Here is a 15601-nt window from a genome sequence, read left to right as displayed (position 1 = left end):
CAATGAATTTGAATATAGTATTATATTACTTTGAAATCGAATACTTATCATAATTTTCTTTTTGAAACAATAACTTCTGAAAGTTATAAAAATTATTTTAATTTATCAACAAAGTGATTAAATTCAGGAAATTCATAAATTTCAATATATGAAATGAATTGGAATAATCATGTGGTAAAACTAATTATTTGGATTCATTAAAATTATTAATTGTAAGATTTATATGAACAACTCAAAGGTGAATCATTGCTCATAATTAATAATATAAAGGATTTGTTTTTACACATGTTAAATTTAAATATCTCATGCATAAAAAGTGGTATGGTTAACATCATTAACAACCTGGAATGTATTTATTGGAATGTATTTATTTAAACAATTGTGAACTTAAAATCCTAAACTTAAAACACGATTAGATCAATATAATTTGAATATATTTTTACACAAGTTTCAAAGGATTTGTTTTTTTTATATCTCTAAAGTCGGTATCCAATCTCGATGTACGATTTCAATGAGGTATGGGAGTACATACAAAAGATACTCTGACACTTGAGTTAGAGTTCAATATATAGTGGTCGAGTGTAATAAATATTAATAAGTATATACCTCGACATGATGTTGGTCAACCTATTTATAGGGATGAGTTACCTTTATGTGTTTGTGGGCCTGGATTAGCATGGTTCATGTGGTTAATATTTGTAGTCTTATCTCTAATCCCCCTTTAAAATTGTTGTTAGGGTGTCGATGTAAGGTTTAAGCAGTTTAGTTGTCTACGGTCGAGGAAGTCTCGACCTCATGTAGTACAAATCCATTATATTTTTCAATATATTAATGTATGAATTTTTATAAGTGTATGCAAATGTATTTAATATATGGTTTGAATTATACAAATTAGCATGAAACGATTAAATTTCAATTGGGTTTAACAAACCTAGACCTTGTATTTAGATCTTGTATTGGTAATGGGTGTTATTTGTATCTTTTGCATGAAAAGTTTTAATCAAGGGACATTCTAAAGGAGTCCATTGATGAGGTAGAAAGACACTTAGATAGAAAAGCAAAAGTTGTAAGATTGATAGAGAAATCAAAAGTTGTAAGATCTAATAGAGAAAGCAAAATTTTTAAGATTTAATAGAGGTGGTCAATTCTATGGAAATTTTAATGAAAGTGGACAATGTTTAGGTTCATTTGCAAAATTCCTTGAAACTATAGGCATATGTGTACAATATACTATGTTTAGAACATATCAACAAAATAGTATTGTTAAAAGACATAATTGTACTCTAATGGATGTGGTTACATCTATGCTAAATTATAGTATTGTACCTTTATTTTTGTGGATGCATGCATTAAAAAATGTTGCGTATATGTTTAATAGGGTTCTTAGTAAGGCGGTTCCTAAAACGCCTTACAAACTGTGGATAGGAAGGAAACTCAGTTTAAGACATTTTCATATTTAGGGTTGTCCAGTGGAAGAATAATGTACAATCCACATGAAAAGAAACTTAATGCAAGAACCATTAGTGGTTTCTTCATTAGTTATCCTGAAAAGTATAAAGTGTACAAATTTTATTGTTTGAACCATAATACAAGAATAATTGAGTATAGTAGTGCTCAATTAATTGAAAATGGCCAATTAATAAAAGTGAGATATCACAAAAGGTGGATATTGTAGAAAATCATGGTAAATCTTCTTCACCTAATGTTTTTTTATCAAGATATGTTGTTCCTCTATTGTATTGTGGTCATATAACAAGAGATAATAAGATGATATCTAAAACTTACAATATGAGTCTATGGTTAATGAAATGACAAATAAATGTGTAAGTCACTAATGAACAAATGATAGAAGAGGAGTAAGAAATAACACAAAGAAAGTCTAAAAGGTAAAGAAAAAAAATTATTTTAAGTGATTGTATTGTGTATTCACTTGAGCATAAATGTGAATTGAGCATTGGTAAGGATCCAATCTCATTTAGACAAGCCATGTAAAGTGACAATTCATAAAAGTGATTGAATGTTATGAAAGAAAAGTAAATCAATATATGGCAATAAATTATGGGATCTAGTTAAGTTGTCCAAAGGTTCAAGAAAAGGAAGTTGTGTATGGTTCTTCAAAACTAAACATGACTAAAAAGGTTATATCGGAAGGTATAAAGCTACATTAACTTTTAAAGGTTTCACTCAAAAGGATGACATTGACTAAAAAGACACATTCTCTCATATTTCTAAGAATAATATTTCAAAATTATTTTGGCTTTGGTGGCTCATTATGATTTGGAGCTTCACCAAATGAATTTAAAGAGTGTCTTTTTAAGTGGTGACTTGGGGGAAGAAATTTATATAGATCAACTTGAAAGGTTTGTTTCCATAGAATAGAAAAAATTGTTGTAAATTAAAGAAATCAATATATGGACTAAAGGAAGTTTCCAAATAATGGTATCTTAAGTTTAATGATACCATCACATCACATGATTTTGTAGAGAACAATTGGTATATTTACATGAAGGTCAATAGGAGCAAGTTTGTAATTTTAGTCTTATATGTTGATGATATTTTGCTTGATATTAATGCTATTTCTATGTTAGATGATCTAAAAGAACTTTTGTCTAATCATTTGAAATGAAAGATATGGGTGAGACATCTTATGTAATTGAAATAGAAATATTTTGTGAAAGATCACAAAAAATTTAAATAAATAAATAAATAAGCTATTATATTTAGAATGGAAAAATGCTCCTAAAGGATCATTCCAATACATAAAAGTGACAAGTTTACTCAAATTCAAAGTCCTAGAAATGACTTGGAACAAAATGAAATAGAGTATATTCCTTATGCATTAATGGTTGAGAGCTTGATATATGTCTAAACATTTACTCGACCAAATATTAACTATGTTGAGGAATGTTGGGTCAATACTAAAGCAATCCAAGAAAATAGAAGTGAAAAGTGTCATATTTAAGAAATATTTCATATTAAAATAAAAGAACTTATGGATATTAATTGATAAAATAACTATAATATAACCCTTAATGAATAAGAGTGGAATTCAATTATATGATGTTTTGGAGAGAGGAGTGCATGATCTTTTTGGGAAGAATCACTTTCTATTAAAGAGGAAATTCTTTTTTTTCTCTGTTGGAGCTAAGCTTTATGGCCACTGGAGATATTCTTCCTTTTTGCATTTACTGATGTATGTTCAGAAATAAAAATATATATTATGTTCGCTCACTTTTTTTTTTCATTTGTTATTGATTTTTGAGATTTGGTTCCTAACGTTATATCATGTGTTGTTTCCCATTTAGGTGTGATGTTGTTTATATCAATAATCCTTTAGATTTATTTTTTCAACTCATTATTACTTTCTATGATTGCCATAGTTTATCCAAATATGAGTCATCTCATCAGTTCCAAACCAAGAAATAGCGCCAACAACAATAAAATGGTGAATTGGGTCTAATGATATAAAAGTTTAATTCAACACCTTATGAAAATGACTTAGATAGTTTGATATTATATTGGAATGAGCTTCATTTAGATGTTTATGTATGATTCATTTTAGTAGATCATAAATTATTGTTGAACATGAAAAGGTGGTTTTCATTATACATTTACACATTTATAGGGTGTTTGTTTGTTTGTTTGTTTGGGGAATTATTCCCTTGTTGCAAAATAAATAGATGAGAAACTAATTCCAAACTTACTAGAAACTAGAGAGTGATATAGTCACAACTTATCTATTTTGCATATTTGGATGTTCATAGTCTCCAATATCACTAAAAGAAAAAATGATTTTAACGAGAGCTTATTTTTACATTAACAAGGGTTAAAACCTTCGTTAAGTCATTTACCCAGGACTGCAGTTTCTCCCGCTAAATCATCCATGGGTAACGTGTTCCCTAGGGTTTTTTAAACATCAGGAAAAGTCTTTCAAAACCTCCATAACATGGGTTTAAGAACCTCCGTAAAATACCATGAGTTTCAAAACTCCTGTAAAATACGATGGGTTTCAAAACCACCGTAAAATACCATGGGTTCCAAAACCTTTGTAAAATACCATGGGTTTTAGGACCTCCGCAATACCATAGGTTTCAAAACCTCCATAAAATACCATGAGTTTTAAAACCCCCGTAAAATACCATGGGTTTTAAGACCTCCATAAAATACCATAGGTTTCTTCAAAATCTCCATAAAATGCAATGAGTTTCAAAACCCCCGTGAAATACCTTAGGTTTGAAAATCCCATAAAATACCATAGGTTTTGGAACTAAAAACATATGATTTTTTACTCATTTTATCCTTTAGGCATTCATATATTTTTTCAGCCACAATTATTTATATCTATTTTATTTATTTATCTATATTTAATAAAATAATTTTTCAATAAATAAAATAAATAATGGATATAACAAATTTTATATATATATATATATATTTCAACTTGGTGTTAGAGTTTTACCATCCTTCTTGACCTAATATCATCACTATTCTGTTGCTGCCTATTGTGTATCCAACATTTGAAACTCCTTTCACGGTTTCTTTGTTTGGTGACTTGAATTCTTGTTTACTTTTACATTTGTATAGTTATTATCTTTTCTTCTAGCCTAAATCAGTTTTCCACTTTTCAGACATGTTTTAGTTGGTTTTTGTGTCTAGTAAATTCTAATTTGAGGTTATTCTAGCTGGTTGAAGTTGTAAGTACCTTTTATTTAGTAACTATAGAGAAATATGGTATTATTGCTTGTTAGATGAGACCTCTCTATAGGCTTTGTAGATCCAATATGATGGTTCCTCATACAAATATATATAAGATAGTACAAAAGTACACTTGTGTAAATTAACGGCTACCAGCTTATATAAGATATTGCATCATCTAATTCAACTTTTTACAATAGATAGTCTGATTTACTATCACCAATTAATCACAAGTAATGCCCTAAGAATCATTCATCCACATAATTCCACTAAAACCACATGAGTTTAATCCACAGTTAATAGAACAGTGATGTAGAATTTCATTGTTAAAAAGAGATCTTTATCACATGTAAGTTGAACCATTATAAGCCTGAACTCAACTAGCTACAACAACAACTCAACTAAACCCACCAATCTAAATCATTAGAGCCACTTGTGCATTTTTATTTCAACCTTTTTTTCTTCCATTACTTTAACTTATTTAATAGTATGTAAAATTATCCCTTATTTTATATACTTGTATGTACATGTATAAATGACTTTGTAATCTTTTACTTCATATATTCTTATTTTTTTTAGAGGACGCCCTCTAGCCATATTGAAAAGGATACAATAATTTTCTATTTATATAAATTTTTATATCATTAAATTGTAATTTTATTATATTTCCTTAATATTTATATAATATTAAACTTTTTATTACATATTATTATATTAATATTATGTTAATTTTTTTTGGAAAATATAGATTTAGATTTAAAATCTAATTAATTTTTTTTTATAAAAATATAGATTTAGATTTATAAAAATCCTTTTTTTTATAAAAACTATGAATTTGGATTTAAAATCCAATCGAAATAGTTAATTTTTCCAAATTAATTTTATAAAATAATTTTATAAAAAATATGGATTTGGATTGATTAATCCAATTCATGAACATGGGAGGAGTGATATCATGGAACGGAAAAACAATGTGTACGTCACTTTTACCATGGAGACTAAGTTTGTGGTGTTTTAAGTCCACAATTCAAGCATTATGGCTATGGAATTTTGCTTCAAGATTAGGTATTGCCAGTGGTTTAACAAGATTGAGAGGATTTATTTGATAATTTTTGCATTTGTTTTCTTCTTTAAGAATACTAAATACTTGAAAGAAGCAAAATACATAGATTTAACGTATTTACCATTACCATAAAAAGAGGAAGTAAATAAACAAAATGTATCTATCAATTTAGCATATTGATACAAATTGAATGATAGCAAATTTGTTAGCTAAATGTTTATCACCCAAATTGAAGGGATGAAAATTATGGAAGTAAATGCAGTTTGGTATATATATATATATATATATATATATATATATATATATAATTATAGTTGTAATGATTGTACTGATTGAGACTTGTGAATTCAATAATAGGAATTCTTCTATTTAATTTTGTCATTCACATTACATGGTACACATATATGAGGGGTTTTACAATCTAAAGTGCTCATGTTTTATAATATTATTTGTATCTTTACATTATGTTCAATAAAGAAATAAAATATGAGGAAAGTAAAGCTATTTCACAATTTGAAAAGTTGTTGCAAAATCCAAATTAGTGAAAATTTCATGTAAAGAAAGAAAAAACGAGGAAAGTAAAATAATTTCACAATTTGAAAAGTTGTTGCAAAATCCAAATCAGTGAAAACTTCATGTGTTAAGTTATTTTTGTTGATCCGACTAGCTACTACTCTATATAAATATACTATTTTAATTTTTTAAAAGTTATTTTTAACATAAAAAGTTACATTATTAATTAAATCACAAGTAATTTTATGAGTTGACCAAATGGCTAAACATTATATCTTTTATGTGTTGTGGAACTGATAACACTCTTAATAATTCAATCAAAATTATCTCTAATTTAATGAATTAAGAGAATCCTAGATGATCACTATGCATTCTAACTCTTTATTTGTCTTAATATACTCAAACACAAACATGAACAAAAAGACCTTTGACAGCTGATTGGGTTGATGGTATGATTCCACAACCAACAACAACGTTTTACATACTCCACAATATCATCATTATCAAAGTTTTATCCTTGAAATAGCAAACTACATTATAGCCCACTCTTGTTTTTTGGGAGAAGTCTTTGTTACACTCATGTTTCTTGTAATGGTATTATTGTTTGATATGTACCATAGTTTTAATTTTAGCCATACTCATGGATGATTGTACGGTAGGAAAAATCTTAAATAAGTCTTAAATAAATGTATGTTTCTAAAGTTGAATATTATTTTGATTATAAATTTTAGAAATTATAACTTTTTTTATTTTATTTTCTATGTAAAATAGGTATATATAGTATTTTTTTGTATTTGGATATATTAAGCTCAATAAGGTTAGTGGGTGTGAGAATTGGAAAGAAAAAAAGAGTAAGGAAGTAATTTGTTATTTTCTTTTCTGTAAAATAGGTATAAATAGTAATTTTGTATTTGGGCCTATTAAGCCCAATAAGGCTAGGGATGTGAGCATTGTAAGAAAAAGAAGTAAGAAAGTAATTTGAAGTCATCCAAGCCCAAGGAAGCCCACTTAAATTTTAGTCAAGAAAGGAAAGTCAAAGTAACAAAAAGTTCATGAGAAAATTAGGCAAGATAAGTGTGAAGGAAGCATGGAAGTGTATTTCAAGTACGAGAAACATAGACTTTAAAATTTTAAAATTTAACTTTTCACTCTTTGTTTACTTTTAATTCCGTTCGTCATTGAAACTTCTAGATTTTACTTTTACATGTTAGACAACATAGAATGACATTTAAAGATGATTTTAGGTTATAAATAGTTATCCCTTCTCTTTCTCTTTGTAAATAAATTTAATATGTGAAGAGATTTTTTAGAGTATTTCTAAAGTGTATGTAAAAAAGAGATATATATTCTTGTTTGACTCTTATCTTATATCACATGATCAAGTGACAACTTAATTTAACATTTATCTAAAAACTTATTCAAGTGACATGATTCCTCTATCAATTCATAAGTATATATCTTTCATTCTTTTCTTCTTCAAGTTTTATTCTCCTCTTATTTCCTTGTGTATGTTCATGTTTTTCTATTCTTATAAACACATTTTCACACTTAAATAATCATATGAATTAATTTTCTATCCAGTGACAAGCTTTTAAGAATTTTATTTCTATTTTTTTTGTTGTATTTATTCTTATTGCTATGTTCAAGTTTTTGTTCTAATACTATATGCAAGTTTTCAAACTTAATTAATCTTATGAATTCAATTCCTGTTCAGTGCTAAACATCTTTAAATTTCATATTTTGTGTTTAAATTCTAAAAATACGAAAAAAAGATATAAGTTTTTTTACTAATCTATTGCATAACTAGACACTCATAACAAACCAATAGGTCAACATTATTTGAAGAATAGATGCTAGGGTCCGACTCAATACAAAATGGACACTATTGTTTCATTTCCTTAAATAACACTCCTCTTTAAATGGTCTCATGTGGACAACTTATCCATTAATAACTTTCAAGTAATAAAATAACTTTTAAAAAAATTCTTCCACAATCTTCTAAAACTATTATCATTTTAGTTTAACATTATAGCATGATGAATAATATTATAAGATTTTATAAGAATATAAAACTCTTATGATATACTCTTACATGTCCATTTGTCTTCTTAATATTTTACAGTTAAGACATTCCTCCTAAACAAATAAATGAAATAGAAGTGTTATACAATAAATAAAGTCTCAATGAAAAGATATAAAAGATTATTATAAAACCGATGAATTTGGTAGAATATGTTAAGACCTGTTTACAACAAGAAGTCCTAAAAAACATATCATAAGGCTTAAGATTAATTGAATACTTATATTTGGTCTTAAGTGCATGATAGATGACATACAATTCAATTCTACGTCTTCTTTCGACATAAAAAAAAACACAAGTAGATATTTAGTTTTGTAACAAAAAGGATAAATATAATCATTATAATTCTCATTTGGTGATATTTTTTTGTTAACTTTTATAATAAAATTCTTAAATTTGTATTTATTATAATTTTTAAATAATATAAATTTTTACACTCATAACGTATAAAAATTAATTTTTAATGATTTCAAAAGTTATATTTACAATGCTTTTGAAGTAATTAATAATATAAAAATATTTACACTAATTATGTATAAAAGTTAAATTTTAACCTTTAAAATTAGGTTGGAAGAAGGAGTTGGTAAAGAGGCATTTTAAGCTTTGTTACTAGTTAGTTCAAAATTTAATTTAAATGTTTTTTTAGGAAAAATTCAGATAGATGGATATGGTTAAGCAAAGTTGATGGTATATTCTTTTTGTAAAAGCTGCATATGTTGCATTATAGGAAAGTAACACCTCTGAAAATAATATGTATAAGCTTTTTTGGAGTGTTATGATTTTTCCTAATGCCCAAGTTCTCACGTGGAGGGTTTTGATTGATAAAATACCTATCAGGCTTAATCTAGCTACGAGGGGTTCAAATTATTAGTTCTCTATGTTCGCTTTGCTAATAAGTTGAGGAATCAACACAACATCTATTTTTATCATGCAAGGCAGGTGTTTATGTTTGGAATGCATGTTGTAGTTGGGTGGGGCTCCAATTTATGCAGCATAATAACTTGTGATGTCATTTTGAACAATTTTAGCTTTCTCAAATGAACCATAAGTAAAATATGGTGTGGAAAGGGGTATGAATAACTATTATATGGGATATTTGGAAATATATGAATAATGTTGTATTTAGATATGGGAAGGTCCTACACTTGGCTCAATTGAAAGCATGACTTTGGATGAAACATAAACTAACAAACATATCATTTTCCTATTCTAATTGGGCCTTGTACCTTTTATATTTCCTTAGTTCAATTTGTTAATTACAGTCTAGGAGAATACATCTTGCCTCCAGCTATTTCTGAGGTTGGAAGTTATATGCCCTTTTCTATAGAAACAAAGTGCATATGAAAACCAACAGTTCACTTTGTTTTTTTTTTATCAGTAAAGAATTAATCGAATTAAAAAAGAGACACTTTAGGGGTGTCCCAACCCGTATACAAAAAACCCCATCTTTTCCCTCTTTTCCCAAAAACTAGCACTAACCATTTTACATTCACTACGTGTGCAACTTTTCTTATCAGATAACAATGAAATGGGTTTCAAAGGTTCTATTCCACCCACACCTACTTATCATCCACTTGGTCCAACATTTCTTGCCCAATAACCCATCTTTTTAGAATGGTTGCACACCAAACCAATGCAACAAAAAAATATACGGATACTCTGATTCTTGGCTCAAGTTATTAAATAGCTGCACCCACCCGTGCCTAGTTCCCGAGCCCCAGTAGCCCTCCAATTGGACTTCATATACCTGATACAACCCTCACTTAACCATCCAAGCTTTACTCCTTATACCTGTTTTACTTACAATACATGTTCAAACTAGAAAGCTACCTGCATAATCAGTATAGAATATATACTTGTGTGACTATATCTACTTCTCCACCATGTGGCCATCCATCATAACTTACACAAGCATGTGACGTTAGAGTCTAGAGTTAGATGCTCATGATAACTCCCTTTCCAACTTCCTTCCAACTAACCATTGTGCCTTCACAAACTCTGCCCTTTGATTCCTCATCCAATTCAATACCAACAACAAGAGGCTCAGAAAGACTTTGCAGCATTCCAGAAATTTTTCCACCCTCTCTTCCAAGTAATGCCTTGTGCTTTGAGTAGAGAGTCTCGTCTATATTTGTTTCATTGTCAACTTCTTGCAACCTGACAACTCGAAGGCAACACTTCAGCTGCTTGACAAAATTCTCAAATGAGCATCCCCGCTTCGAATTTAGATGAAGTTGTATCATAATACTTTCACCCACCTTCCACCACCTGCTTTCTATTGTACTTCCTCCACCATTTCTTGCTTGCCTTGCATATTCTATAACTCTCATGCAATACAAGTGTTATGCACCACAAGCCATACCGAAAAAATAGCATCAGAGAGACCCTAGAACCTTCATCTGCCTGCAGCTCTGCATCACCATGCTTTATTTTGCTTGGTGGCCTCTAGTCTGTTTTCATACTCACTCAGCACTTTTCTACATAACTTCAGACTGGTTCTACCTTACCTCATCTGTAGATTGGAGATCATTCTGTTGGTTTTAGTCAGCTTTCTACACCAAGAACAAACCTTCAACTTTAGGTGATAAAAGACTATGGATATGTAGAAACACACTAGTTAGACCATATTGCAGTAGACGTGAATCCAGGATACCCGCTAACCACCAGCAGCTTACTTGTAACTTGTAATACATATTAACGGGTTCAACATCCAGTCTGCAAATCTCCTCCAAGTCTACCACCCCTTGGTTAAATACTATAGAATTCCTTTGCTTCCAAATACAGGTCACTATAGTTGCCCATACTCCTTTTCACAAGAGATTTTGCATGCTGCTGACTTGAGGTAGGTAGAAAGATTCAAAGTGAGTTAAAGTAGCATTATGTTATACAAACTCAATGCCTATCCATCTGAAACATAATGACAACACACTCTGAGCAACAACACATTCAATGAAAATATGTTGACATGATTCGTCCTTAGTCTGACACAAAGCAAATAAGGTTGTGTTCATGATCACCCCTTTCCTACTCAAACACACCTTTGTAGGTATCCTACCTAGAAGGACCCTCCATGTTGTGGTTAAAACGTTGGGAGTGTTTTGATTTTCCATAGGTACTTAAACACTTCCGTTTGAAGACTTCTGTCATGTTTAGTTATACATTCATATGCAGAATTAACAGAGAACAACCCTGAAACATCATACACCCATTCCTGTATATCTTTTTGTTCCCTTGACAAACTGGCTCGTGATATGTGTGTAACCAAATCTGTTTGCAACAATCTTTCCCACTCAAATCTAGCTCTCCCCCATCTAAAATTCCAACACCATACAGAGTGTTTCCAGTCGCCAACCTCTTCCACCTTTTGATCCTGGTTTAAAGAAAGCGTAAAGAGCCTGGGAAATAATGTTTTGAGGTTACTATTACCGACCCATGCATGCTCCCAAAATCTTACTTTGTCACCACGTCCAACTTTCCATACTACTTGTTGTTGAAACCAACCTGGTCCTTCTCCTTCTGTACACACTTTATGTAAGTCTCTCCACCACAAGTTTGGAATTTTATTTGTGATTGCGGGCAGTCCATATCCGACCAATATTTTGATACCAACAACTCCTTCCACCTCCCTTTCTCTTCAGATACAAGGCGCCATCTCCATTTAGCTAGGAGGGCATAATTGAACTTCCTTATGTCTCTGAACCCCAATCCACCATCCTCTTTCAGTTTACACAACTCCTCCCAGCTTACCCATGAAATCAAATTCTTCTCCTTCCCCCAACCCCATAGAGACCTCCGTCGTAGGCTAATTATACCTTTGCAAACACACTCAGGCGCTTTAAAGAGTGATAGGTAGAAAAGTGGCACTGCTGTTATAACTGATTTAATTAGACTTATTCTCTCTGCCATAGAAAGGAATCTCCCTTTCAATGCATTGAGTCTGGCTTTCAATTTACCTAGCACAGGCTCCCATAATTTTTTCTTCCTTGGGTTCCCTCCCACTTCAAGACCCATATACTTAAACAGAACTCCCATCTAAGCACAATTCAAGGTTCTTGCATAGTATACCATATCATTCGATTAACATTTACTTCTACAATTTTGGATTTATGGAAATTAATCTTTAGACCTGAGGCTAACTCAAACCCCCTAAGAATTGCCTTCATAGTTACCACATTACTATAAGACTCCCCACTTAAGAACAAAGCTTCATCCGCAAATTGCAAGATACAAAGTTCTACCTCCTCTCTTCCAATCTTGATGCCTAATAACAAGTTGGCTTTGTTAGCTTGTCTTACTAACCCAGCTAAACCCTCTGCCACCATAATGAAGAGGAAAAGAGCTAGAGAATTAGCCTGACCCAATCCTCTTGTTGGTTTGAATTCCTCTGTAGGGCTACCATTTACTAACACAGAGACTGTAGCAGACTTCAGACATCCTCGCATCCATTTAATCCACTTACTTTGGAATCCCATCTGAAGGAGCATATCATACAAGAAATCCCACCTAACCGAGTCATGGGCTTTTTCGAAATCCACCTTCAGGCACAACCCAGACCTCCTACTCCTTCTAAGGTCCTCTACCACTTCATTTGCCATGAGAACACTATCTAGCATCCCTCTATCCTTTAAGAATGCGGACTGGCTATCATTAATAACTGAGGGTAGCATTTTTTTAATTCTGCTCGCCAACACCTTTGATATGACTTTATATATGGCCCCCACTAGGGATATGGGTCTATGTTGCTCTAGCTTGGAAGGGTCCCTTACTTTTGGTACCAATGCAACAAATGAAGTGTTGCATCCCTTCGGAATTGAGCCTGTTTCATGGAACGCAGCCAAGACTTTAACAAACTCATCTTTTATAAACTCTCATCTTTTCTTTATAAAGTTGAAGTTGAACCCATTCGACCCAGGGCTCTTTGATCCTTCACATTGCCACATCGCTTCCTTGATTTCCTCCTTTGTGAACACAAACATGAGAGACTGATTTTCCTCCATGGTTAGCGTTTTAAATTCTATCGCATCAAGTCTCACCCTCAGATCTTTTGTTGCTTTAAATCTATTCTCAAACACCTTCTTGGTTCTATACGAACCGTACACGGTTCCTCACACCACTGGCCCCCAACCTCAACTCCCTTGAGATCATTTCTCAGCCTTCTCCATCTTAGAGATGAATGATAGAATTTAGTACACGAGTCCCCGTACTTAAGCCAATTCATTCTAGCTTTTTGCCTTATAAGTGAATCAATCTTCCTATCAATCTCCCTAAGCCGACTTATCAATTCCACTCTTTCCAACCTTACAATTCCAAGCTGGTCATCATACACATCTTGGCAATCCAGATTTTCCATTTCATGCATGATGTCCCTCATTTTAGTGTGTAGATTTCCATACACATCTCTATTCCATACCTTTAAATCACCCTTTAGCATCTTCAACTTGTCTTTGAGATTTGTTATTTCATTCCCCTGTGTGACATATGACTTCCACTTCTCCTTCACCATCCCATTGAAACCCCTTTCCATAAGCCATGCATCAATGGTTCTAAACGGCATCGGGCCCCAATACTTATCCACTGACTTCACCACTAAAGGACAATGATTGGAAACATCCCTCCGCTGAACATACTGCTTGCACATAGGCCATATATGTAACCACTCTTCAGAGACGAGGATTCTGTCCAATCTGCTCTTTGCTGAACCATTTGCCTTAAACCACGTATATTTTTTCCCTACTAAAGCCAAATTCAGTAACAAGTTTGTTTCAATGAAGCTGTTGAACCCGACGATCTCCCTAAAGTGATCATCTCTACTGCTAACACCTTTCCTCTCACTTCTAGTTCTTACGACATTAAAATCCCCACATAAGCACCGGATCAAATCATGTGATGCCGGTTTAATATTAGTCAACTCCTTCCAAAGCCTGTCCTTTTCTCTCAAGGCGCAAGCAACGTAGACATTCACTATAACACATCTAAGATAAAGTCTTAAGTGATGCCCGAAAATAGCAATGAATCACTTCCCCATAACATGACTTTCATAATCAAACACTTCTTTCTTCCACATGGTCAATAGACTACCTCCTCCATTTCCCCTTTATTGTGTAACCACCCAATATTATTGTCCCCCCAAAAGGCAAAGCATCTCGCATCTGAAAAAACCGTGGTCTTTGTTTCTTGTATGCAGACAATTTCTGCTCCCTCACTCGCAATGATATGTCTTAAATATCTGGCTTTGGTACCTCCCCCCAGACCTCTTATATTCAGATTGATTATTAGCATAAAAACCCAGATTTATTGCCCTCCTCAAACCTTTGCATACACTTCGCGTCTCTCGCTTCCATGCTCTGATATTCCTTAAGCACCTCTGCTTCAACCCCTCTACACGCTATACCCATATGTTTACCTACCTCCCACAACAAAATTGGTTCCTCCAAAGCTTCCGATTCTAAAAAACAAGCATTACAGTTATATATATCCCCATCAGAAATTGTTGTTGTAAGTGTTTTGGCGGTGCAAGAGGGAGAATTCCGTACCCGAGATATCCTTGCACTTATTCTCACCGAGCGCCTAGGGTGGGTGCTTGGCTCACCCAATTCCCACAACCCTTTCTTCTTACGTCTGCATGGTGGAGACTTGGTTATGCTTCCCTTGTCACGACCTCATCTCCGGTTTCCCCCTGCCTCTTTACAACCTTGCTTCCTTCTTCTAGCTCCCGCAACACCAAGTCTTCAATTTGGTTTCTAATATGCGCATCACATATTGGCTTCTCACACTCATGCATAATACCCCTTACACCCACTTCCTCATGGGCTAGCCCTAAACCCTAAACCCTAAACAGTTCACTTTGTGGTAACGATGCTGACATTGCTTTCTTATCTTGGTTAGGCCTTGTATAGGTATGTATGCAGGGTGTAAAAGAAGGTAGTTTCAAACCCTTAGTAGTAAACCGTGGGGTTGAGGTGACTTTGGTTATGGAATACAATGAGTTTTTCAATGTGGTAGGTTGATAGGCATATTTAAGAGGGTATTGAGACTGCAACAGGGGTATATGCCAAGAAGTGTTGTGATTTGAAGTTTTTCTGTTATGCCCAAAATTGTATGCTATTGTATTAGTACTGATTTAGGCCTTCTTTTGATTGTTGCATTCCTCTGCTTGTGAGCATCTAACCTATCTACCACATCTATGCTTTTTAACAGATGTTTCTTTATGTATGTATTCACGTTTATGATTGGGCTTATCTTCCCTCTTG

At 32.4% G+C, this 15601-nt stretch overlaps 1 protein-coding gene across 1 annotated transcript; it reads right to left on the bottom strand.

Moving 5' to 3' along the window:
• Window positions 1-10169: 10169 nt before the first annotated feature.
• Window positions 10170-13348, bottom strand: LOC150028078 (uncharacterized). The gene is made up of 6 exons (XM_090301038.1): window positions 13282-13348; window positions 12521-13167; window positions 11853-12383; window positions 11468-11721; window positions 10331-10508; window positions 10170-10181 (listed from the first exon to the last, which is right to left on the bottom strand). Exons 1-6 carry the CDS (start codon window positions 13346-13348, stop codon window positions 10170-10172), a joined length of 1689 nt encoding a protein of 562 aa, XP_090157164.1.
• Between the last annotated feature and the right edge of the window lie 2253 nt (window positions 13349-15601).

The sequence above is a fragment of the Phaseolus vulgaris genome, chromosome 4, assembly GCF_051622355.1.
Source record: "Phaseolus vulgaris cultivar YP4 chromosome 4, ASM5162235v1, whole genome shotgun sequence".
NCBI lineage: Eukaryota > Viridiplantae > Streptophyta > Magnoliopsida > Fabales > Fabaceae > Phaseolus > Phaseolus vulgaris.
Note: the sequence above shows the minus strand (reverse complement) of the source record. Positions and strands in the feature narration are given on the sequence as shown.